Genomic DNA, 26,396 nt, shown 5'->3' with positions numbered 1-26,396 from the left:
TTGCCTCCTGAGGGCTGGAAATAAAAATTTGCACCACCATGCCTGGCTTCCACCTTATTTTTGAGATAGGTTCTCCTATGCTACCTGGGGGTTATGACTAGCTCCCCCCACACACATCCCTAGTGCTGGGGTGTGTGCTCTGACACTGATTTTACCTGGGTGCTGGGTATCAAAGCCCAGGTCCCCATGCTTTCTGAATATAAATCATCTGAGGAGCCAGGTTGATTACATGTGCAGAGGCCACTTCACTTTTTCCTTCCTCCAATCCCATTTCCCCATGCCTCCCACTATCCTGCATCTGTATCCCATGTGTATCCCTGAGCCCTACTCTTCTAGCTGAGTCTATGGTCTTTTAACATTGGGGTACCTTGTGAATCAAATGTTCTTTCCTCAGGGAAGGCGTGGATCCTAGAGCCTCAAGCCTCCTAGCTGCTTGCTCAGAACTGGGCTACTGTACACTTTCTGCAGAACTTGTAGTTTCAGTGCTTAGCATGCCACACTGTGGGCAGAGCAGGCTGGATCCCATGAACAATGGTACTGAGGGTCCAAGGTAAGACAGAAAAGTACAGAGTTAAAGGGAGTAGGAAGGAAAGGAAGCCCTCACCTGGAGTCAAGAGGCTTCACCACTGATTAGGACAAAACTGCCTGCAGAAAAGGAGAGATGTGTTCTCTGAAGATGTCTCAAACAAGGATGTTAAAAGCAGCAAACAGGTTCTGCTTTCTTTTTCTTTTTTTTTTTTTTTTTAAAGATTTATTTATTTTGTATACAGTGTTCTGCCTGCATGCCAGAAGAGGGCACCAGTTCTCATTTACAGATGGTTGGGAGCCACCATGTGGTTGCTGGGAATTGAACTCAGGACCTCTGTAAGAACAGCCAGTGCTTTTAACCACTGAGCCATTTCTCCAGCCCAGGTTCTGCTTTCTTAGGGCCAGAATGTCTGTAAACATGAGTTTTGCCAGATTTGCACTCTTCCCTCATCCCTAAATCTAAAAGTATGCCTGAAAAAAACACCTTACAACTTCATTTACAACAGGATATTCTCAAGGAGAAATAAGTAAACCAGAGCATTTTTTTTTTTACTGGATTCTACATAAGGGTTTATTTTATTATTTATGTGTAGGTGCCTATATGTGCACGACAGGGGTGCTCACTAAGGCCAGAAGAGGGCATCGGGTTGCCTGAAACTGGACTTACCATTGGCTGTGAGCTGCTGAGGTGGGTTCTGGGAACTGAACTCTGGTCTTCTGAAAGGTCAACAAGTACTTTTGACTTCAGAGTCATCCTTCTAGCTCCGTAATCTTAAGCTTTGTTTTGCCTCCATGTGTGTCTGTGTACTATTTTCCTGTAGGGCCCACAGAGGCCAGAAGAGGGCATTAGAACCCCTGGAACTGGAGTTAAAAATGGCTGTTAACCACTGTGTAGATGCTGGGAATTAAGCCCAGGCCCTCTGAGAAAGCAGTCAGTGCTCTTAACTGCTGAGCCATCTCCCCAACCCTAGATTTGTTTTTTGTTTTGTTTTGTTTTTCTATTTGTGTGTATGTGTGTGCATGAGTGTGTGCTTTACATTTTATGAGATAGGGTCTCATGTATGCAAGTCTGGCTTAGAATGTAGTATGCAGCCCAGGCTGGCCTCAAACTCACAGAAGACCTCCTGTCTCAGACTCCTAAGTGGTAGGATTACAGATGTGAGCTACCACTCTGTAGCTCTGATTTATAATGTCTGACCACAGTTCCTACCTCATAACTCCACTGCTGAGGCAGGCCACAGGGACTAGAATTTCTCTTCCCCAAGACAAGTCACAGAAACTCTCGTCTTTCCTTTCTCTCTTTGTCCTGGTCATAAAAAATTCTTCCACTTACTCTTGTGCTGTGGGATGTCTTTCTGTATGCTGTGATTATGTGTTGCTCTGATCAGTTGATAAATAAAGCCGTTTGGCTTGTGGCAAGTTAGGTTATAGTTAGGCGGGAAATTGAAGAGGGGACAGGAAGAAGAAAGGCAGAGGCAGAGACGGCAGCACCCCAGGAGAAGCAAGGTGTGCAGATACCAGTAAGCCACAGCCACGTGGCAACTTACAGATGAACAGAAATGGGTTGTTACCATAGCTAGCTAGCGAGAGGCCTGCCATAGACCACACAGTTTGTAAATAGTACTAAGCCTCTGAATGATTATTTTATAAGCGGCCACAGACCGCAGGGCTGGGCAGGACTGGAGAAAACTTACGGCTACATACACTCTTGTATAGTAAGTCATCTTGTTACCAGAAGCTTGCTCTCTGCTCTCCTCTCTTCCCTGGTCCTGATGATCTCTATCAGATGAATTCAGCTAAGACACATAGTGTAGAGGACACAGTTTATGACAGTTTTAACATGAGGCACTCTCAAGCTTAAAAGTAGGCAGTTACCAAAGGTGCCATTGTGCTGATTGCATATTTAAGTGGCCTTTATACTGTTTAACAAGAGACTCGGGGACAGATGGCTCTCCAGAGTGCTGTTCTGCTGTCCAAGTAAATGGCAGCCTTTGTTGTTTTTGTTGTTTGAGGCAAGTCTCATATAGCTCTGGTTGGCTTTTTTTTTTTTTTTCTTGGTTTTTCGAGACAGGGTTTCTCTGTATAGTTTTGGTTCCTGTCCTGGATCTCACTCTGTAGACCAGGCTAGCCTCAAACTCACAGAGATCCACCTGGCTCTGCCTCCCGAGTGCTGGGATTAAAGGCATGTGCTGCCAGTGCCCAGTTTGTTTGTTTCTTTAAAAACTGTATTAGCCCCAAAGGAAGCAAGCTAAGATATAAGTACTCTCAGGGTTGCTACCTCTACTACCTCTGGGTGCTGTTCTTTTTTTTTTTGGAATTTTTTTATTCATTTTACACACCAATCACAGATCCCTCCTCCTCCCTCTTCCCACCCCTCCAGCTTTCCCCCCAACCCACCCCTCATTCCCTCCTCCAACAAGGTAAGGCCTCCCATGGGGAGTCCAAAGAGCCTAGTACATTCAGTAGAGGCAGGTCCAAGACCTTCCCCCTGCATCAATGCTGTGCAAGGTGTCCCACCATAGATAGTAGACTCCAAAATGTCAGTTCATGCACCGGGGATGGATCCTGATCCCACTGCCTGGGGGCCCCCTCTAGATATTGTTCTTTACCAAAGTCATCTCTGAAACTGTCCAGTATGCTTTTTAAAATGTTGGAATCTATTTCTTTTTTATTTCATTTATTTATTTATGTTGAGGAGGGACACACCTGTGCTACAATGTGCATAAGACACTTTTAGGAGACATTTCTTGCCTTGTTAAGGCAGGGTTTCTCTTGTTTGTTTGTTTTTTCCTGCTGGGGCTTTCAGTACTCCCCATAAGCTACTGGTGGATTCTCTTGTCTCTGCCTCTCATCTCACCATAGAAATGCTGGAATTGCAGATGTGAGCTATGATATACATCTTTTTTTGTGGGCTCTGGGACCAAATTCAGGCCATCAAGTTTGTGCCTCCCCCACTTTTGAGATAGTTCAAGGCTTGCCTTGAACTTGCTACAATGATGATATTGTCCTTAAATTTCTAATCCTCTAATTCAAATCCTGCCTCTGCCTCCCAATTGCTGGGATTACAGATGTTCACTAGAATTGCTAGATGTGTTCCTTAATTTAGAAACTACTGAGAAATTTGTTGCCATTTACACTATCACGCCTATCATCTTCAACTTCTGATTTTGTTACTTTTTTCTTCTAGGGGTTTCTTTATGTCTAAATACTACATTTAAAGTTCTGTATATTTGAGCATGGTAGCACATGCTTGCAATCCCAACACTTGAGAGGCTGAGGTATAAAGAGTGCTGTGAGTTTTGAGGCCAGCCTGGGATACATAACAAGACCCTGTCTCAAAACCAAATAAAACCCCTGGCAAAATAATAAAATAAAATAAAATAAAATAATAATAATAATAATAAAGCTCTGTCTTCACTTAGCCCTTTTCCCAAGTACCTAAGTATCCCTAGAATGAAACTGAGGATAGTAGTAACTCCATCCATATCTTTATTTGTCATGTTCTTCCCTTACACTTTTTTTTTTGGTTTTGTTTTTGTTTTTCAAGACAGGGTTTTTCTGCGTAGCTTTGGAGCCTGTTCTGGAACTCGCTCTGTAGACCAAGCTGGCCTCAAACTCACAGAGATCCACCTGGCTCTGCCTCCTGAGTCCTGGGATTAAAGGCATGCACCACCACAGCTCGGCCCCCTTACACTCTTTAATAGTTATTATTTTTTAAAAGAACCTTGGGTTATATGTATTTATTGATTTGTGGTGTGTGTGTGTGTGTGTGTGTGTGTGTGTGTGTGTGTTCTTGAGTGTGTATGGAGGTCAGAGGACAACTTTAGGGCTCCTTCCATAATGTGGGTTCTGGAGATCATCAGTCTCGGCAGCAGGCACACTGAGCTATCTTGTATCATTTTTGCATTTCTGCAGTGAATAATAAATCATCCATGTATGTCATTGGCTTATTTTAAACATTGAAGATTAAAATATTTATCTACAATATGGTTGTAATTATTCAGAATGCAACAAAATTATGTGGTGGAATTTAAAGGAAAAAAAGAACTACATACCTCCCCCAGTTTGTGGTTTCCTGTTCAAGAAGAATGTTTCACATTTTATTATTTTTATGTGTATGGGTGTTTTGCCTGCATCTATGTGCACCATGTGCACAATGCACAGCAGGGGCTAGAAGAGGGCATCGGATTCCCCTGGGATTGGAGATACATTCAGTTGTGAACTGCCATGTGAGTGCTGGGAATTGAACCCTGGTCCTTTGGAAGAGCAGCCAAGTGCTCCTAACTGCTGAGCCATCTCTCCAGCCCTCAAGAAAAGTCTTAATTCAGTGTGATGGCTGACACCTATAATCCCAGCACTTGGGAGATGAGAGGATTCATTCAAGTTCAAAGTTGGTCAACACAGTGAATAGCAAGACAGCCAGGCTACATAGTGAGACCTTATCTCAATAATACTAATGATGTAAAAGTTCACCATATATAAGCCATATGTCAGTACAGGTTCAATCTGTTATTTATTTGTTTTTGTTTCTTTGAGACAAGGTTGGCCTGTAACTCACAGAGATCCACCTGCCTCTGCCTCCCAAGTGCTGAGATTAAAAGCATGGGCCACCACAGTTAGCTTGAATCTATGTTTTAAAACAATCCACATATACCTAGAGGTAACTTTATGAGCTTCTTTTAAAAACTCTTTATTACATATTTATTTTGTGTGCTCCTTGTGTGTGCATGTGTGCCACTGTCCACAAGCAGAGGTCAGAGGACAACTCCAGAGTCAGTTTTCTTTCCATCATGTGAATCCCATGGATCAATTCAAGCCCAGGCTTAGTGGCAAAGGCCTTTACCTCCTAAGCCATCTCTATAGGCTGTGAGTTGTTTTTAATTTTTTTAAGAGTTTTTTTGTTGTCATTTTTAATATTGAGTGTGTGGGCATGCACACACAAGTCAGAGGACAACTTGCATGAGTTGGTTCTCACCATCCATCATATAGGTTCCAAGGATCAAACTCAGGTTATCAGGCTTTGTGGCAATCGCCTTTACCAGCTGGCCCCTTAGTTCTGTTTTGTTTGGAGACGGTCTCATTAAGTAGCTATGATTGGTTTGGAACTTGATATGTATCCTAGACCGGCCTCCAACTCTTGGGGGGAAGGGGCGCGATCCTTGTGCCTCTGCCTAAATATTGAGTCTTTAATTATATTGAGGTGTTCAGAGATGTAATATCAACACATATATTGATGGATGGTTATCTGAATACATATGTAATCAAAACAAGTATCAGAAAATGGTAACTGGGTAATCTAGCTAGTGGGCATGTGATTGTTCACTGCAATTCTTTCGACTTTTCTAAACGTTTGGAAAATTTCATAACACATTGTTTTGCCCAAGCAGGAGCATATTCAATTTTCAGTCTTTGAGTGGTATCATTTCATCATTCCTGGTTTTGTTTTTGTTTTTGTTTTTTTACAGTTCTTTGGCGAGTCGTTCGCTTTCGCACTCTACAGCAATACACATGATTTCCTTGGCTTGGAAATACTTTTATTAACACAAGCAGGCCAATTATCCAAATGCAAAGTAGAGACCCAGAGCAGATAATTACTACACTGACAATATGACCCAGGCTTGAGAGGCGATGCCTAAGAAACAGGAAGGGGTAGGAACAGCTTTGTGGCTTTTAGTATCATCACTAGTCTTCTGACCAGAAGTGTCACTGACCGCAACAGTGGTGGATCCCATTTCAGCTACCCCTGAGTAGTCGGAGCCAGGTAGGAAAAAAATCATGCCGGCTCCTACTCACTAAAAACGCACCACCCCCACCTAGCGGGAGTAGAGGGGAGATTGGACGGCGTACTGCCGCGGTGCTGGGGACTAAACCCTAACACGGATAATAATGATCTCCATATCAAACGGCTGCTGTGATATAAAATGGAAAGGCAACAGACCTACCATTATATATTATTATTACCCATTCCCCGACAAGCCATCATTGTGACATGAAGGAGGACGCCAGACCAGCAGTCTCAAACTCGTTTCCATCTGGAATTCTGAGGGAAGAGCTGACAGAAGTACATTCAGCTCTGATCAGCATCGGTTCCAAACAGCTGTCACTAAAGTGACCACCGTTCAACCTCACAAAAACCCAGAGCGCGCGGCGGTCGTCGTTCTGCGCATGCGCAGGCGTGGGCGTGGCCTCAGGCTTCTGAGGTAAACGGACTATTCCATTCCTAACGGGTGTTGACAGCGGAGAACTTGGAAGCCTGACTCTGGGAGCACTGGTGAGTCTCTACTATTTTACATGGTGAATGACACGTTGCGATTTATTATAGTTCTTCCTCGACGGTCGCGACGGGCTTCTGGCAACGTTGATTTTGGATCTTCCCACAGCCTGGTTCCCCTCACGTGGCAGCGTTAGGACCGGCCGGCGTGACGCCCGCGTACGGAAGCCCGGGAGGCCCCGCCCCGAGAGGCCCCGCCCCTCCCGCCGGGTCTCGCCCCGCCTTCCGCAAGCCGCAGGGTCCCTGCCGGCCGCGCCGCGGGGCAGCTCCTCCTCCTCTCCGCCCCGCCGGCTGCGGGCGCGGGGCACGTCAGCGCTGCCAGCGTGGAAACCGCTGCGGGCCGCGGGAGGCGGAAGTAGTGTCCGGCACCGCGGGCACATCGCCGGACGCCTCGGCCATGGACGCGTCCCTGGAGAAGGTCGGTACGGAGAGATCGGGCGGCGCTGCGGCCCCGGGTCTCCGCCTCCCGGGCGACTGTTTCCCGGTGGGAAAGGGGGCCAGGGGCTGAGGAGCCTCGCCGGAGGAGGGCGTCCAGCCCCGGCCCGGCTACGTCACGGACGGAGTGGCTGAGGGAGGTGGGCCCGGCGCTGTGGGAGCCGGCCTTGGCTTCGCGGAGGCTCGGCTTGGGGCTGGGCCTGAACCGGCGCTGGCCCTGTGGGATGACAGGAGCAATCAGTGTGAGCCCCAGAAGCGCACAGGAAGCAGTCCTAGTTGTCACGGAGCCCACTGCAAAGCCACAGTGCTTTACAAGTTAGGAGACAAATTGTGAACTTTGGCGGGAGTAGGAATCACCTGGGGACCTTGGTAAAAATATGGATTTGCAGCCTGTGGTCTGAAGCTGTGGTGGGCGGGGACTCAGTTTGTTGAGTGTAACAAGTTCCCCGCGTGATTCCGATGCTGTAGCCTGAGAACCCGGGGCTAGAACCCCTAGGATCCAGAAAGGGGTGGGTATCCTGTAAATGGTGAGTTTATTTGGGGTAGGGGGAGGTCCTAGCTGGTCTTACAAGGTCTTGGGTTCCTCTCTCTGAGAACCACTAGAGGCCTTCAGATCAACCTCAAGTCCACGGTAACCTGCGACTTACCCTGTTTACCCCTTGGGGCAATAGCCACTTGGTGGACCTGGCTGACTGCTCTGGCGTGTTGAATGGATTCTAGTTGTTCCCACCGTAGGGCGGGCAATTGAGAACTGTGCTTGGGTTCTCAGTGCTTAACATTCTGCCCTCGCAGTCTTTTCTCTCTTTCCGATGTGAACCTGCTTTTCCCACCACCACCCTTCCCTGTCCCTCTCTGTTCTTCCCTCTCTGTTTCTCTTACTCCGCCCCTTCACCCCCGCCCCCGGTCTTGTGAAGTAACCCTGGCTAGTCTGTAACTCATAGACTAGGCTGACCTCAAACTTAAAGTGAGTCTCTTGCCTCTGCCCCCCAAACTGCTGGGATTACAGGAGTGTGTCATCATGCCTGGCTTGGAATTCCTTTTTCAAAGAAGCAGCTGTTGTAGTTGTGTTCACTTGTCACTGGAGAGTTGAAGGCAGTAATTGTAGAAATTGAGCCAGATGTCTTCATGTGCACACAGTGGCATATCTTGCTCCTCAGCTATTTAGCATAAATCGGATGGAACACAATCAGGGAAGAAGATACGTGTTTTTTTTTTTTCCTCTTGGTCTTCTGATTAGCATAGTGTCTACTTTTTGGTATCATGAGTTTCACTCAAGATTGGTAATTCTTAACTTAGGTTAGGTTTGTTCTCCAGGGGACTTTTGGCAATTTCTGGAGATGTTTTAGACCAGAGTGTCACAAGAGAGGTACTGCTGGGACCTAGTAGGAAGAAATCAAGGACACTGTTGAATATCCTCTGTTGCACAGGACAGTTCCACATATCAGAAGTATTAGCAATGCAGAAGCTGAGGAAACTGGTTGAGATCATGTGTGTAACTCCAGTAGTTGAATACAAAATGATGCTGAAAATGACCTTTCTGTGTTTCTCATTTCTTAACACGGCTTTATGTCATTACATTAGAAACCTGAAAGAACTGAGATGATCTTTCCTCTGAGAATATCTGTAAACTAAAAGTGGTTAGGAATCCTACTGTAAATTTTTCTGAGTATTAAGTGATGATAAGATATTTTAAACCCTCCAAAGAAGATCTGAAGAGGTACTGAAACTCCAGCATGCTTAAAGAAAGGGCTGGAACTTAAATTGCATTGAACTTTGAGGAATTCAGAATATGTGAGCTGAAAGTCCCTGCCTTAGGCTAGTGTGAAAATTATAAATGTAAGTTTTGTTTTAAAAGCTAACTTTTAGTTGCATCACTTGGGAGCCAGAAACAGGCAGATCTTGTGAGTTCGAGGCTAGCCTGATCTACAGAGTGAGTTCCAGGACTGCTAGGGCTACACAGAGAAGCCCTGTCTTGGGGAGGGGGAGGGAAGCTAGGGCTCTTATTTTTATATTCTATGAAGTAATAGAGCACTTTAGATATAATGAATAATTTCTGTTAATGATAAATGGACAGGAAAGTCTTTGATGTAATAAGAATTAGATGACTTTGTTCTGAAAAAATAGTTTGGATTGAAGTGAAACATTGAATTATGTCCATTCCTATTTCTTTGAGGAATAAGCTAATTTGGGCTAGAGTCTGTATTTCTAATGTAAATTTGAGAGCTATTTGAGTAGTTCCTGAATAATCCTGCTTCATCTTTTCCATGTATAATTTATAGAGCCACAGAAACCACAATGTTATTTGATATTCATCCTCTGAAACTTCAATATCATGTCCTCTAGGACAGTGGTTCTCAACCTGTGGGTTGCGACCCAACAAGAGTAGAATGTCAGATATCTTGCATATCAGACATTTACATTACAATTCATAACAGTAACACAATTACAGTTATGAAGTAGTAATGAAATAATTTTATGGTTAGGGGTCACCACAACATGAGGAACTGTATTAAAGGGTCACAGCATTAAGGAGGTTAAGAACCACTGCTCTAGAATATAGTATGTGATCATCACTCAGTAGAATCACTCCATACATGTCCCTTCATCAAACTATAACTGTCTGTGTACCTCTGCTTTTTCTTGAGGTGATATGCAAACTTGCAAATCTGACAGGATAATCCCTTTCCTTACCTTAATTTGGTTTTCTTTCACAGTGGTATCTAAAATGAGTGATGACTCCACACCAGATAGGCTAATGGAAGGGACAAGGAATTCAAACTGAGAGTAGAAAGAGAGACTGGGAAAAACTGAGGTGATTGTTCCTCTGATAATAGTTCTTTATAAGTAGATCTGCAAAATAAAAATGGTTAGGGGGCTGGAGAGATGGTTTAGTGGTTAAGAGCACTGTTGTTCTTCCAGAGGACCCAGGTTTGATTCCCAGCACCCACATGATGGCTCACAACCATCTGTACCGCCACCTCCTTGGGATCCAGTATCCTCTTCTGGCCTCAGATATGTGTATGTGGTGCACAGACAAACATGCAGGCAGAACACCCATTACATATAAAATAAATCTGAAAAAAAAATTAAGCTAGATATCTTCTAGCACCTTATCTTCAACATGTAAGAAACAGGGTTCTGGAGCTAGAGAGATGGCTTAGTGGTTAGGAGTGTGTACTTCTCCTTCAGAGGATCCAAGATGGCTCTTGATCACCTGTAACTACAGCTTCAGGAGATCTGACACCCTCTCTAGCTTCAGAAAGTACTTGCACAAATATGGCATGCATACAGACACACACACGTATACATAAATAAAGAAAAACAATTGAAAAACAAAAAGAAACTTGGTCCTGGATAATTTTAATATTATGTTAATATTCAAGTCAGTACTAACACAAGAAGTATGAGAGACCATATCCAGTTTTCACCACATTCATTTTTCAGTATTGTCTTGCTGCTTTAAACCTTTTTATGTTGAATGAAAAATGTCATTCTTCCCGGATATTCTGTTTAGACAAGGTGTGCTGCAATTTGTTTTATGTTTGCTTTAAACTCCACCCATGAGCAAACTCAGGACAGAATTTTTCAAGCTCCTCAACTGCTGATATTTGTGTCAACTGATTCTTATGTGTGGGAGGTTCATTGCAATGCAACATGTTTAACAGGATCCCTGGCCTCCATCCACTAGGTTCTAGCAGTACACTCCCAGCTGTGACAATTAAAAATGGCTCCAGATGGGGTGGGCAGAATTGCCTATGGTTGGGAATCATTAACTAACAACCCAGAGCTGCTGTTCAGTTAGGGAGCCACTAGTTACGCATGCCAACTTGAATCTGCATATACTGAAATCAAGCAGAACTAACAGTTCGTTTCCTTAGTGTATTAACCACATCACTAGCCATATTCTAAGTGCTCATCAACCACATATGGCTTGTGGCTAACATACAGGGCAGCACAGGGCTAGACCATTTCAATCACCAATGCAGTAGAGCTGGGTGGTTTAATTAACTTGTTAGGAGCTACTTATCTCTGAAAGAGGCAACTGCAACTCTGTTTTTTACCTAAGCCCACTGTTGTTCGTTTTGTTTTGTTTTGTCTTTGAAATGGGATATCACTGTATAGCCAAGGATTACCCAGAACTCATGATCTATCTTCACCTCCTGAGTGCTGGGATTACAAACATGTGCCATCACATCACACCTAGCTTTGTGCAGTACTGGGGATTTGAGGGTACTAGGTAAGCACTCTGAGCTGTGTCACAGGCTCTCATTTTCTGTTCTTGTCCTTACCCTAAACTAAACATTTCTCTTTTGAGTTGGATTTTGAAAAGAAAAGTTATTATCTTACTGTTAGAAGCTTATAAAGAGGAACAAAAGCAATATGAGCAGAACATCCTGGTCATTATTGATAAGGATGGCCAGAACTTTTATGTCTGCCTTTAAAAAGCATGAAAAAAGGGCTGGAGAGAAGAAGGCTTAGTGGTCTAAGAGTGACTACTGCCTTTGTAAAGGACCTGAATTTGGCTCCCAGCACTAATGTAATGTGGCTCACAGCTGCCTGTAACTCCAGTACCAGAGGATCTGATCAACACCCTCTGACTTTCAAAAGTACCTGTATGCTTGTGGTAATCTTAAATTTATGCAGCCTCATACAAATACACATAAATAAAAGCAACAAATCTTTTTTAAAAATTTTTTTAAGTACAAGAAAAGAATCCTAATGAGGCAAGTTTAAAATGATTGATTTTTGTATGTACTGTGACAGAGCCCACTCTTTCACCTAGTGTAGAGGGACTGCTGTATAGACGTGATGGGCTAAAATTCTAGCTCTCATTCAAAGTGAGGATTTTGCATACAGATGCCTGGTAGCTATGGGAGTAAATGATTACCCATTGCTGGGTATCAGAGGAGATGGATGGGATTTGCTGTTTTAGAGTTCTGCTCCTAAAAGTATATGGCCTTGACTGGGCATGCTGGCTCATACCTTTAATCCCAGCACTCAGATGACAGAGTCGAGTGGATCTCTGTGATCTTGAGGCCAGCCTTATCTACGTAGTGAGTTCCAGGACTGCCAGGGCTACACAGGACCAGTCTCAACAAAGAAGCGTGTTTGTGGCCTTGGTGATTCTGTTTTATCCTGGATTGCGGAGGTGTCTGTGGCAGAGCTTTTGGTGTACTCCTCCCACCCCCCCAGTCCTGATGTTCTAGTCAGGATTGTGAATTACATTCTAGCCTAGATTGACTGTTCTATGTTTTCACTTAAAGCAGAAATCTGTTTTGATCTGTATACCCTTATTAGTTGAAAGTCAGAATCCAGTGCTGAGTGCTGGAGATAAGAGGTGAATAAGATGTGATTTCTGCAGGGGTTATGGTATAATGAAGGACAACATTTTTACTTTGTTTTGTTTTATTTTTGAGATGAGATCTTGCAGTGTAGTCCAAGTGGACTTCAAACTCTACTTTTTCCAACCTCCCAGGTGCTGATATTATAGAAATGCGCATCACAATATGCTACTAGGTGTACATTTTAAAATAAGTCATTGTCTAAGAAGGAGGAATAGAAAGTAGTATAGAAATGAAAAAGAAATTAAATTGATGGCCAGTCAGGAGTTTTGAAGAAGAGGGTATTTGGGGTATTTTTTAAATTGTTTTTGTGTGGGCTTGTTACTACTACTACTACTACTACTATTATTATTATTATTATTATTGTGTGTGTGTGTGTGAGAGAGAGAGAGTAGGTGCAGGTGTGCCAATGTGATTCCAGATAAACAGGAACTTAGAAATAAAGCTTTGCTGCTGTGTGGTATCTTTTTCTTGGTATACTGTTCGGAAGAAAGTATTTATGACATAATATCTAAGGGATGGATTTTAGAATCTGGGGGGTGGGGGGACTGTGTGTGTGTATTTTAATTTAGAATTGGATTTCTCAATTTCTATGTATCTCCGATGGTGATTTGGATGCTGTATTAATTACTTTTCTGTTGCTGTGATAAAACACCATGACCAAGACAACTTGGTTTATTTTGGGTTTATAGTTCCAGGTTAGGACTCATAATGGCACAGACAGCAGGCAGCAGTCACAGCAGCTGGAGCTGGAAGCTGAAAGTCCACATCTCGGGCCACAAACAGGAAATAGAGAGTCAAATAGGAATGGCAGGAGACTTTAAAACCTCAGATCTTGTCCCCAGTGCATACTTCCTCCAGCAAGGCCGTACTTCCTAATGGGCTCTCCAGTAGGGCTATCAACTGGGGACCAAATATTCAAATGCCCTAAACTATGGGGGACATGTCACTCAAACCACCACTGATGCCTTTCTTGTCCTTCCATGCACTACTATCTGTTATTGATGTTTGGTGTCTCATGTTATTAATATTGTTGCTTCTTTAGCTTTACAAATTTTTATCACTGTTGCATGTTTTTGCTCTTTTGTATTCTTTGCCTGCTCATGAATTTGCAAGGTTAAGTACTACTAGTTACACCTTGTCAACAACTATATATCCCTTTGAAATTGGAGATTATGATGTTTTATGAATTAATAATTATGTCTTCATGTCCTCACAGACACACTCAAACAGAAAGAAGTGTCTTTTTGTTTTTTAAAGTTTCTAATGGGGGTTGCTTGACATGCCTGTGTAGGTCAGAGGACGGCTTGTGGGAGGTGATCCTTGGTTTCCACAGTGTGGGTTGTGAGGCTCAAACTTAGGTCATCAAGCATGCAGCAGGCACCTTTACTATTCAGCCATCTCCATAATCCTTTTATTATTGAGACAATGTTTCATAAAGCCCAGCAGAGATTGGCCTTGAACTCCTCCTGACCTTCCTGCATCAGCCTTCTATGTCCCTAGATCATAGATGTATACCATCACAGGCCCTGGTTTTTTTATTTTACTTTTTAAAAGTAAACATATGCAGAGACTGAAGAGATGGTTCAGCAGTTAAGAGCACTTGGTGTGCTTGCAGAGAACCTGGATTCCATTTCCAACCCCCACATGGCAGGTCACAGCTATCTATAACTCCATTTCCAGGGGTTCCAACACCTTCTTCTGACGTCCATAGGCACCTGAAGTCACAAGGTACACATACAGACACACAGGAACACACATACATATGAATAAATTTTTTAACTCAACCATAAACAGTACTGGGTTTCATTGTGACATTTTCATATGTATTTATCATTATACCTTGTTCTAACTTTTTCCCCTTACCCACTTGTCCTCCCCTGTACTCCCTACTACTTACTCACTGGGCCCCTTCTTTGATCCAGATAATCTCTTCTGCTTTCATGTTGCATGTAGATCTCAGACTTTAATCAGGTTATTTTACTCAGGTTTATTTATTTATTTATTTATTTATTTATTTTATTTTATTTTATTTTTTTTGGTTTTTCGAGACAGGGTTTCTCTGTGTAGCTTTGCGCCTTTCCTGGGACTCACTTGGTAGCCCAGGCTGGCCTCGAACTCACAGAGATCCGCCTGGCTCTGCCTCCCGAGTGCTGGGATTAAAGGCGTGCGCCACCACCGCCCGGCTTTATTTATTTTTTTAATTATATGTGTAATGTACATAGGTGAACACTCATGCCACAGTATGCATATGGAGGTCAGAGGACAACTTTGTGGAGTTGATTCTCTCCTTCCACCTTTACATGGGTTCTGGGGATAGAACTCAGGCCACCAGGCTTACATCATCTCGTGGTAAACACTTATCTACTGAACTATCTCAGAGGCCCTTCTCTAGAATTTAAATAAAGAAAGATGAAGGCAGGAAAGTAAATCTTTCGTAGAATTTGTGAGAACCTGGTGACTCTTACACTGCAACTGTGCTGCCTTCTAGCCCTTATAGCTCATAAACAGCCACCACCACCACATAAATTTCCATGCCTTTGCTAGAAAGAATAAGGTTTAACATCTGAAGTAAACATTTAGTTACAGACAGGGTAACTTCATCCTGGTTTGCCTAGGACCATCCCAGTCTACACCTTTTGTCCTGACTTAATTATTAATACTCTTAAAGTGCCCCTATTTGGGTTACTTGCCACAGGCTTGGTGGCAAATGCCGTTACCTGGTGAACCATCTCCCTGGCTCTATTTTATTTGTTCCTAACTAGAAAGATTTGTTCTATAAGAGAAATTTGTCATCTAGTTGTAACATTGTAGAAATGGAAATTTTCCCTAAATGGAGAATTTCTGAGTAAAAATACTAATTAAAAAGATGACCATGAGCCAGGCATGGTGTGCACCTTTAGTCCCAGCACTCAGGAGGCAGAAGCAGGAGGAGCTCTGAGTTTGAGGCCAGTTTGGTCTGTATAGTAAGTTCTAGGATAGCCAGGACTATGTAGAGAGAGACCCTCCCTCCCCACCCCCGCAGGGAAAAAAATGATCATTAAAAGTAAACTCTAGTTATGTGGGAGGTAATGTGTGTCAGGTAATTAATTAGCATAATGCCTGATGATTGTAAGCAACTCAGTAATTAAGGATCATCCTACTTATTCTGTGGCGGCCCCTATGCTTGGTGTTAAAGCAAAATGAAATTATGATCTTTTCCCTAAGAATAGTCTGTTTTCTCCTTATTATCATAAAATAATCTGCTTCTATTTCCCCCTTCTATCATAAAACAGTCCCCTTCTATGTACTAAAAATAGGTATCTTTTCACAATTTCTGGGTTGTTTGTTTTTGTCTTTTTAGACAGGATGTATTTCAGGCTGGCCTCAAACTCATTGTGTAGCCAAAGATGGCTTTAAGCTTTTTATCCTACTGCCTTTACCTCCCAAGTGCTGAGATTAAGCTGTGTGCTACTTCACTCAATTTCTGCACTGCTGAGAATCAAACTCATGGCCTTGAATTCATAGCAGTTGAATTCTGCCTCAGCCTTGAGTGTTGGGATTACAGGCATGATCCACAACATTCAACTCAACTGCATTATTTTTTGTTGTGTTTTGAAAAAGTTGGAGGTTTCATATAGACCAGGATGACTTGAAACTCCATGTGTAGATGAGGTTGGCTTTGAACACTTGATCCTCTTACCTCTGCCTCCCAAGTGATTACTCAACACCACACTTGGTTTCAATTTAATTCTTTATTCCTGTAGGTTTGTTTATGGTTCTTGCTTTGGTTTTGTATAATCACATAGTTTCAACACCTAGCCTATTGATGAGCTCTAGGTTCATCTGAGAGATCCTTACTCAAAAAAGAAAAGTGGAAAACACTTTATGTTGACTTGTAGCCTCTCCTATACTCTTGCACATAGACATCAATGTTCATACACACACAAAAGTTCATGATCCTCATCAGCTACGTAATTCAAGGCCAGTCTGAGCTTCACAGGACTGTGTCAAATAAAAAAAAAATAGATAAAAACAGACAGAGGAGGTGGTGGTGGTGGTGGTGGTGGTGGTGGTGGTGGTGGTGGTGGTGGTGCACGCCTTTAATCCCAGCACTTGGGAAGCAGAGGCAGGCGGATCTCTGTGAGTTTGAGGCCAGCCTGGGATACAGAGTGAGTTTCAGGAAAGGCGCAAAGCTACACAGAGAAACCCTGTCTCAAAAATAAACAAACAAACAAAAAACAGACAGAGGGAGACATGTGCCATGGTACACAAGTGAAGTCAGAGGACGACTTAGCATTGATATTCTTTTCCACCATGTAAATACCTGAGCTTGAACTCAGGCTGTCAGACTTGGTGACAAGTACCTTCACCCACTGAGCCATCATCTCATTGATTATGGATTTTTATTTACTGTTAACTAAAAAGATTTGTTCCAATGCTATAGGAAAAAAATACCATGCTGCACTGTACAGAGAGAAAGGATGATGTCCAGTGCTGAAAGGCCTCTGACCTTAAGCCCTTGATTGAATAAGAGAAACAGGAATTAGCTGAAGTCTGCATCCCTGCCTTTAGTCAACTGATGATGTGGCTAAGGAGTTCATATCTGCACTGGAAAGAGCATCTGTAAAATGGTTCTCAATGAAGGATGTGAGGACTCAGGAAGACTAGCTGAATATCAAAATGACCCCAATTTCAAAAGTTCTGTCTCATTATCCCCATACATTCTATCTTTTGTTCTTTTTGTCAGTGAGTCCAGACTTTGGGTTTAGAAAAAATTGGTGACACCTAGTGTGTAGCACATGCTTATAATCCCAGCACTGGAGAGGCAGAAGAGAAGAATCATAGCAAGTTCAAGGGCAGCCTGGCTTACATAGATGGCTTTAGGCTAGCCTGGGATACATAGAGTGATCCCCTCCATCTCAAAAAAAAAAAAAAAAAAAGAAGCTATCATTAGAGGGGATGTGAAAGTGGTTATATCCATAAAAGTTTCATAGAAATCTTGAATTGTGGGAATGGAGAGATAAGACGGTTCATTGATTAAGAGCACTATTGCTCTCAAAGACCAGAGTTTGTTTCCCAGAACCCTATGAGGCAACTCACAGCTGCCTATAACTCTAGCTCCAGGGGAATCCTCTATGGGGACCCACCCACATATGCACACATGTATGTGCACACACATAAATATAAATCATTTTTTTGTTTTGTTTTTAAGAAATCTGGACTTGTAATTTAAAGGTACAAAGGCATTTAAACCAGGCAAGTTTTTGAAGCATGAAGATGTGAATGATCAAGCAAACTGGTTACCTTTTCATTGAGCTACAGGGATGAGGGTGATAAGGAACAAAACTGGGACACATAGGAGTTAAGATAAATTCTCTTGACTATTATCTTTTCCACTTCCTATTAATAATCAGATTGCTGAGACCCTTTTAAATCTAACCCATTTCATAGTTATATTTAAGTTGTGGATTTTATTTAAAACATCTGTTTTGAAAATGTTTTTAAATTATATTTAAACATCAAAAACAGATAACCTGGTAGAAGGTAGAAGCGAACAGACCTCAGGGTTTGAGGCCAGCCTGGTCTCCATAGTAAGTTCCAGTCCAGCCACAGCTACATAATGAGATCCTGGAGGGGGAGGGAGAGAGAGAGAGAGAGAGAGAGATAGGAAGAGAGGGGGAGGGGGGGAGAGAGAGAGAGAGAGAGAGAGAGAGAGAGAGAGAGAGAGAAAGGAGGAGGAGGAGCAGGAGGAGGAGGAGGAGGAGGAGGAGGAGGAGGAGGAGGAGAGAGAAAAATAAAGCAGATACAGGATTACTTTGTAAACCTTCCTAGAAGCCAGCTTGTGTTATAGAGGCCAGAAAGGGGAATAAAGAACCCAGGGTTCTAGCACATGTCTTCAGCAAATCACATCTCCAAGACTTAATTTCTTCACCTCTAAAATGTTAAGCTAGAGTCAGATATTTTCATGATACACTTTTTTTCTTTCTAATGACAGTTTTATGAATGAAATTTGACCTAATATCCTTTGTGTAAACCAAAGCTGATCTACCTAATAGGCACTAGAAAAAAGGCACTAGAAGCCCCAATTTTATGTAGATCTTCCCCAAATTCTTCTTGAGAGATTGACGGTTGATTTTATATGTGTGTCTGTGTCAGTGTGTGTGAGATAGAGATTCGTGTTCATGCATTCATGTATGTGAGTACAAGTGTGTGCATGTGAGAGCAGAGAACAGCTTGGGTGTTGGTCTTCACTTTCCACTTTGAGACAAGACATATGCTAGGCTAGCTGGCCTGCAAACTTCTGGGTATTCTCCTTTTTCTATCTCCCATTTTGCTATAGGAACAGGGAGATTACAGATTCACAGCTATGTCTGACTTTATACGAGTTCTGGGAATTCAAACTTGGGTCTTCACACTTGCCATGCACGTGTCTTATCTACTGAGCCATCTCTGGTTAGTTGTTTATTTAAGATGGTGTCTCACTTTATAACTCAAGCTATCCTGTAACTCAAGGTAATCCTCCTGTCCCAGCTTCCCTAGTTCTGGGGTTGCACATATACCTGGCCTCCTTCCCATTTGTTGTAAGGCTTACAGGAACTGCAAACTAGACTCCTAATGTCTTATCTAAAATTTAACAATTTATGATTCTGATATTGGTAAATTGAATAGAACTTCTTGAATGATTTGAGGAGCTAAAGTAGGGCTACTAAATGTAATAGATAATATTGCAGACTTGCTGTGGAAGATGTGTAGGTACATGAAGCAGTATGAAGAGAAATGCAAGTCCTTCAAGAACTGCATTGACAGAGGAGTTTCTGTAAGTACAAAACAACTCATAGCAGTTGGGGCAGCAAGACTTTTTTCCCTAAAAGTACTATGGAGATTAAGAAGAAAGAGAGATGTGGGGGGAGGTTATTATTAATTACTCTCTGTGTGTGTGTGTGTGTGTGTGTGTGTGTGTGTGTGTGTGTGTGTGTGTGTAGATCAGAAGACAACTTAGGTTGGTTCTTTCCTTCATCATGTGTGTGCTAGAGAGCCAATTTATGTCATCAGCCTTGGTAGAAAGTACCTTTAACTGCTGAGTCATCTCACAGGCCCTTGTGTATGTTTTAATTCTATAAGAATTAATAATTTGGGGCTGGAGAGATGGAGAGAGGACCTGAGTTCTGTTCCCAGTACCCATATCAAGTGGCTCACAATTACCTTTAAGTCCAGCTCTGGGGGATTTAATTCCCTATTCTGGACTTTGGGCACACATATACATATAATATGTACACTCACACATAACTAAATAATAAAATAAATCTTGGACTCAGCAGATTAAATTTATATATTTAATTGAAATATATATATGTAACAATAATAAGTACAAAAAAGAGGCTTTGAATTTGAGGTGCATAGGGAGAAGTGGGCACAATGGGGGGATTGGAGGGAGTGGCAAAGTTATGTAATTGTATTTTAATTAAAATTTTTTTTTTTTTTTTTTTTTTTTTTTGGTTTTTCAAGACAGGGTTTCTCTGTGTAGCTTTGCGCCTTTCCTGGAACTCACTTGGTAGCCCAGGCTGGCCTCGAACTCACAGAGATCCACCTGCCTCTGCCTCCCGAGTGCTGGGATTAAAGGCGTGCGCCACCACTGCCCGGCTAATTAAAATTTTTTAATTGCCATAAATAAGGCATAATTAAAATAAATTTAAATGTTTTAAGAATTAAAAATACTTTCGTTTCATTTCTTTTTGGAGGGAGATAAATGTATACATATGGCACACAATTCAAAAGGAACAGAAGGGAACAAACATAAATGCCCTCTCTGACTGAGGGTCATCTTCCTACTGCAAGTTCTAGAGGCCACCACTTAGCTTTTTCTAGACAGAACCATCATCTTCTGGCTTATGGGCAGATTAGTTTCCTGTGGCTGCTGGAACAAATCACAAACTTAGTAGTGTAATATACATGAAGTGAAGCTGGACCTGTACGTGCCTGTTTCCAGTTACTCTGGGGGGCTGAGGCAGGATTGAAAGTTGTGATGCCAGCCTGGGTAATGTAGAAAGAAGCTGTCTCCCAAAAAAATCAGGGTAGGGTGAGGGTAAGGAAGTGGGGAGGAAGAAAAAGAGGGAGACTGATTTTGAGTTCCAGGGTTTTTTTGTTTAGTTGGTTTGGTTTGGGGTTCTTTTGGGGGATTTTTTTTTTTTTTTTTTTTTTTTTTTTTTTGGTTTGTTTGTTTGTTGAGACAAGGTTTCTCTGTGCAGCTTTGGCTGTCCTGGAACTTGCTCTGTCAACCAAGCTGGCCTCAAACTCACAGACCTGACTCTGCCTCCTAGTGTTGGGATAAAAGGCATGTACCACTACTACCCAGCTTGAATTCCAGTTTTGTGGGCCAGAAGTTTGAAATTCCTATCCCTGGTCTACATAAGATTACCAGAGCTGAACTCACAAGAAGGGGCATTCTAATTCTAATGGGTGTTACTATCCTTCAGCTTGTGACCATGTCATTTTTTAATTAATCTTTTTTGAAAATTAAAATTGCATCATTTTTTCCCTTAGCTTTCCTCCCTCCAACCCCTCCCATGTTCCTCTCTCCATTCCCCCTGGAAATCATGGCCCTTTATCTGCAATATGGTTGTAATTATTTAGAACACAACAGAAATCATTGTTTAAGTCAAAGGAAAACTAGCATTCCCCCCTTTCTTGGTTTCCAGTCATTTCTTGCTTTCCATGTTATTAGTACTACCTATACCACCTGCTCAGTCTATTTAGTGTAATTTATGTATTTGTGATTTCAGAGCTGACCACTTGGTAATAGATAACCAACTGGGGCTCATCCCTGGGGAGAACTATTTCTTGTACTCTCAGGATTCCTTAGTTGCCTGTACTTCTTTGTATGTGGGTGGAGCCCTATAAGATTTAGCATGTTTATTGCTGTTGTACTTCTTCAGGTCTTGTTTAGGAAACCATATTGTTGTGATATCATGAGTGAAGCTTCCCTGTCATCTTTAGGAGACACGATGTCATAGCAACTTTCTGGTCCTCTGGCACCCCTTTCCTCCATGTTTCCTGAACCTTATGTGTGGGAGTTGTGTTATAGATGTATTGGTTGGGCCTGGACCCCAGATCACTTATTCTCTGTATTTTGATTCATTTTGTTTTTCTCTAATGTATCTTTCTATTGAAAAGAGAAGTTTCTTTGATGAGGGATAAGAGCTATGGGATATCCCTGAGCTGTAAGAGATCTGTGTGATATTTAGAATGCAGTTATGTTGGTTTAGTAAGGAGGCAGTAGTAGGATCTCCTCTAAGATCGATGACCTTACTAGCCCCAGGTGGTTAGCTAGGTTTCTAGTAGCTGGCATGATTTCCCTCCTGTTGAGCAGGCCTTATGTCTAGTTAGACAGCTGTTGGTTACCATCATGCTGTTACTGCCACTGTTGCACCCTTAGGATTAGTGCCATGTTGATCAGCACTGTGGTTCATAGGGTCATGTCATTAGTTTTTAAAGCCCAAATCTTCAAAGTTTTTCTATTCACTTTTCATGTAATCTTTGTATATATGTGCATATGTGTGTTTCTTTCTGTCTTTATCATAAAGAAGATATATTTTATTACATTGTAGATTCATCTGGATAGTAAAGGTTTTCTAACCATCTCAAGATCTTTAACTTAAATCACATTTATAAAGACTGCCATATAATATAACATTCATAGACACCAGGGTCTTATCAACAGGGAATAGGTAAGATGATTTTTAGACTACTGCAATGATAAAAATGAATAGTATACTATATATATATATATATGTATATATATATACATATATATATATATATATTTAAGATAGAAAATGGGAATGATGGGAATGACTTCAGGGTCAATTAATTTAGGACTAGTTAAATTTTATGTGTGGTATATTCAACAAATGGAGTAAGGTGTAACTACTAGAAGAATGAAGGAGGCTTGTTGACTGAGGCAATATTTACTGTAAAGTGGGCAACAACAAGCTACAGAGGTGTATGTAAAATGAAAATGGGTTCCACTAAGAGATTAGGGCTGGGGAACTAATACTTTGTGTGCTATACTTTTGTGTGGTACAATAAATCTATGCATTTTATAGTAAATCCAAGGGAAGTGGACTTGCATTTGATTTGTCTAAACGAATTATATAACAGAAGTAATAGATAAAGTCAGATGTGGTAGCTCATGCCTGTAATTCTAGCACTAGAGAGAAAGACTGAGGCAGGAGAATTGCCATGAGTTCTAGGATAGCCTAGGCTACAGAAAAAGTTTGTTTTTAGAATAAATAAAAAGTAGTAATAGAGGAATGTTAAAATTTTGCCTTTTTTTGGTTCATTTCTTAGATAGCAGACCCTACATTAGCTGAAATGGGAAGGAACCTGAAGGAGGCGATGCGGATGCTGGAGAACAGTCAAAGGTGAGCATGTAGGATAGAGGCTGCCCTGTTGATGTGTCCAGCCAGTTTTGAATCTGGTGGTTCTGGTTTCTTCCTGTTAAAGATATCTCTATCTCTAGGATGTCAGATTCTGCTGCCTTTAAAGCTGTAGGTATTGGGTAGAAGGTGCTTTGCAATGAAAGGATTTTGAAATTTTGGGAAGGACCTTTTAGTTCTGCCATGGAATGTGTTGATTTGAGTATTTAAATACTTCTTAGTATAGATTCAGTTACATAAGGTGTCAACTGACAAAGCGGTTGTTTTTACATTCTTTTCCTTTTAAGTATATCTGGGGTCTAGGGAGATGAAATGAATGTGTTTAAAATCATTCATCAGTCACTGAATGTTCTGCATAAAGTCACGTGTTTGCATGTTCATATGTTAGAAATTGGTTAAAACATAGTCAACTCTTTCTTTCCTTTAAACCAGAAGAATAGAGGAGGAAAATGGAAAGAAGCCAGTATCAGAGGATATTCCAGGGCCACTCCAGGGCAGGTAGGTGGCAATGAGGATCAATACCTTTAGTTAGGATATATTTATTTTTTCTTAACCCAAAATTTTACTAAGTTTATTTTGAATGAGTACCAAGATAATTTAAGTAGTTACTCAGTAGAACATTAGAAAACTGGCTGGTTGGTGATAATAGTGAACTTACTAGCTTTGTTCTCTCTCAGAACTTTTTTGTTCATTGGCTTGCCTTCAACAGGTGGCAATCTTCAACTGGTGGCCTCAGCCTTCTGAGTATTTAGATTACAGGCATGTCCTACCATACCTGGCTTCTTTTCAGAACTATAACCCACGATCAAAAGCCATTCATGAATTCATAGCTATAACTGGGATAGCAAACTAGTTCATTCTTGAAACCTGTAATCTCTCTTGTAGACTGAGTTTTATTATGAGAGATATTTTAACTTGGTATAGTTTATAATTTTTATAATATAGTAAATGAGCCAGGCATAGTGGTGTATGTCTTTAATCCCAGCACCCAGAAGACAGAGGCAGGCAGATCTCTCAGTTCAAGGCCAGCCTTGTCTACATAGGGAGTTCCAGGACAGCCAGGGCTACATAAAGAGATCTTGTCTCAAAAACAAAACAAAAAATGAAAAACCCATAATATAGTAAATGAAAGGAAAATGTCAACTTTAATTATTGCTGGAATGATTAATTTGTTTGCAGCTGAAGCAAATTTATCAAGTCCTGTGGTTTGAACTACTAGTGAAAAAGAAGTAGCTGGCTGTCGTTTTCACAGGATGCTAGCAGTCGGTCTGCAAGGAAAGTCCCAGTCCAGCTTCCTTGAGACAAACGATTTTTCTTTTATAACCAGGAAACTGTACTTAGGTCAACAGTACAACTCCCTTAAATTGTTCTTTGACCTGATTATAAGTTGTACAAGATTACAAGAGAAAGCATTAAGGAAGTATCACACCATACAGCAAATATCATGCCCAACACTCCCAGATACAATGTTTTCAGTCATTCCAGCTTGTAGCATGGATCCTGCTGATTTGAAGTCCTGTAGAGCTTTCACCACTCAGAATAGGAAATAGATCCTGTCTCCTATCCCAGGTGTGAAGGGACAAGGACTTGTTTATTCTCCTAATTACACAAAAGTTTCTCTAGATCTCCTAAGAATTCTCAGACTGGCAGCACATTAAAAACACTGTTAATAGTGGTCAGAAGTATCTATCTTTATTTAATAATGCTAAAGTCTAGTATTTGGAGCTAGTGAGTGCTTTACAGGCACTGTCTGATTATCTCCTCTCTGATCTATAATGCTTGGGTTCAGCCACTTTGGATCATTCACTCAAGGTCACAAGGATAGCAGCCAAGTGAGCCTGAGCTTCCTTCCCCTTCCCTTCCCTCTGCACTGTTAAAGGATCAGAGCATTTCATTTCAGGTTAGCACCTTGGGGAGATGGGTTTGGAGCAGTGTTTTGATGGTGGTGCTTTTATTTCTTACTTCTGTGTTTGTGGTCTCGGTTTGAACCTAGAATTCACACATGCTAGGCAAGTTCTCTACCACTCCCCACTATATCCATCCAGTGCTTCCTTTTTTAAGAAGAAAATGGTTATCAATAATATGCTTATAGAGTATTTTTACATCTTACGAACCCTAAATTGCCTTGCCATTTCATACCATTTTAGTCACTGGCATTTTTCTCCTGTCTCCATCTCATATAATGAGCAGTTAATAGCATATCTTGGATAGAAGTCAGTCTATCTATTTATACTCTGTTTGGTATCTATTTATACTCTAAGCAGATCTCAAATTTTCCAACTGGCATAAGGGTTGGAAACAAATGATTACATGTTTAAGGCTATTGGTTCAAGTGGACAAGACTCCAGAGTCTTATCAATAGAGAATTTTTGTTGGCTTATGGCCTAGAGCATCTTACAAAGACTGGCTCTTATACTTATTAAATATTCTCTGCTTTTCAAGAATGAAATGATCCATTATAGAAATACAGCTAGAGCAAGACTGGAAATATTTTCAAAAATCAAACTTATATTTGGGTCAAAGAATAAGTAAAGTTATATAATTTGAATGTTTTTGAAAATGTATAAACTGTCTCTAAACATTCTTTTTCTTGTAGCTAGCTACCAAATGTTTAAAAAGGAAACAAAAACAAAAAACATCTTCAAGTTAGTTTGAATGAGAGAAATGGTTGGAAGATGGAGGGGAGGGGCATATGCGTTCTTTCCACCCACCAACCCTTTTTGTTCTTCAGTGGGCAAGATATGGTGAGCATCCTCCAGTTAGTTCAAAATCTGATGCACGGAGATGAAGATGAGGAGCCCCAGAGCACCCGGTAATGGAGGAATATTGGCAGTTTATCTTTGAAAGTTCGTTCTTAGCTGGGCGGTGGTGGCACATGTCTTTAATCCCAGCACTTGGGAAGCAGAAGCAGGCGGATCTGTGAGTTCGAGGCCATCCTGGTCTACAGAGCAAGTTCCAGGACAGCCAGGGCTACACAGAGAAACCTTGTCTTAAAAAAAAAAAAAAAAAAAAAAAAAAAAAAAAAAAAAAGTCTGTTCTTGAGTGGCTCAAGGAAGAAGCTTCATTGAGTAACAATTTCATTAAAAGTTATATTGAGGCCGGCTGGTAATGGTGTATGCCTTTAATCCCAGCACTTGGAAGGCAGGCAGAGGCAGGTGGATCTCTGTGAGTTCAAGGCCAGCCTGGTCTACAAAGTTAGTTCCAGGATAGGCAGGACTGTTACACAGAGAAAACCTGTCTCAAAAAAACAACAAAAAATTATATTGATATTTTTATATTCTAAAAGTAAATCCTGACTTTTTTTATGGTATTAGGTCTTATGAAGAGCCACTGGAAGGACTGAGGTGCCATGTGCTTTTTTTATTTTTTCTTTAGCTTGCTAAGAATTATTACAGTTAAATT

At 41.5% G+C, this 26,396-nt stretch overlaps 1 protein-coding gene across 6 annotated transcripts in view; it reads left to right on the top strand.

The window, feature by feature from the left end:
* The first annotated feature begins 7,054 nt into the window (after window positions 1-7,054).
* The window catches only part of Pdxdc1 (pyridoxal dependent decarboxylase domain containing 1), a 59,066-nt gene continuing 39,724 nt past the window's right edge, over window positions 7,055-26,396 (top strand). For 2 of the 6 annotated variants that reach the window (XM_052759572.1, XM_052759574.1), the window contains exons 1-4: window positions 7,055-7,217; window positions 22,906-22,979; window positions 23,427-23,492; window positions 25,726-25,806. In XM_052759572.1, the coding sequence (XP_052615532.1) occupies window positions 7,197-7,217; window positions 22,906-22,979; window positions 23,427-23,492; window positions 25,726-25,806 (242 nt within the window). In that variant the 5' untranslated portion in view covers window positions 7,055-7,196. The remainder of the gene's footprint in view (window positions 7,218-22,905; window positions 22,980-23,426; window positions 23,493-25,725; window positions 25,807-26,396) is intronic. The other 4 variants (XM_052759575.1, XM_052759569.1, XM_052759568.1 and 1 more) reach the window with 4 other exon arrangements.

This window comes from Peromyscus californicus, unplaced genomic scaffold (genome assembly GCF_007827085.1).
Source record: "Peromyscus californicus insignis strain IS unplaced genomic scaffold, ASM782708v3 Scaffold_3__1_contigs__length_106647218, whole genome shotgun sequence".
NCBI classification, from domain to species: Eukaryota; Metazoa; Chordata; class Mammalia; order Rodentia; family Cricetidae; genus Peromyscus; species Peromyscus californicus.
The sequence above is the reverse complement of the archived record's forward strand: the minus strand, read 5'-3'. Positions and strand labels throughout refer to the sequence as shown.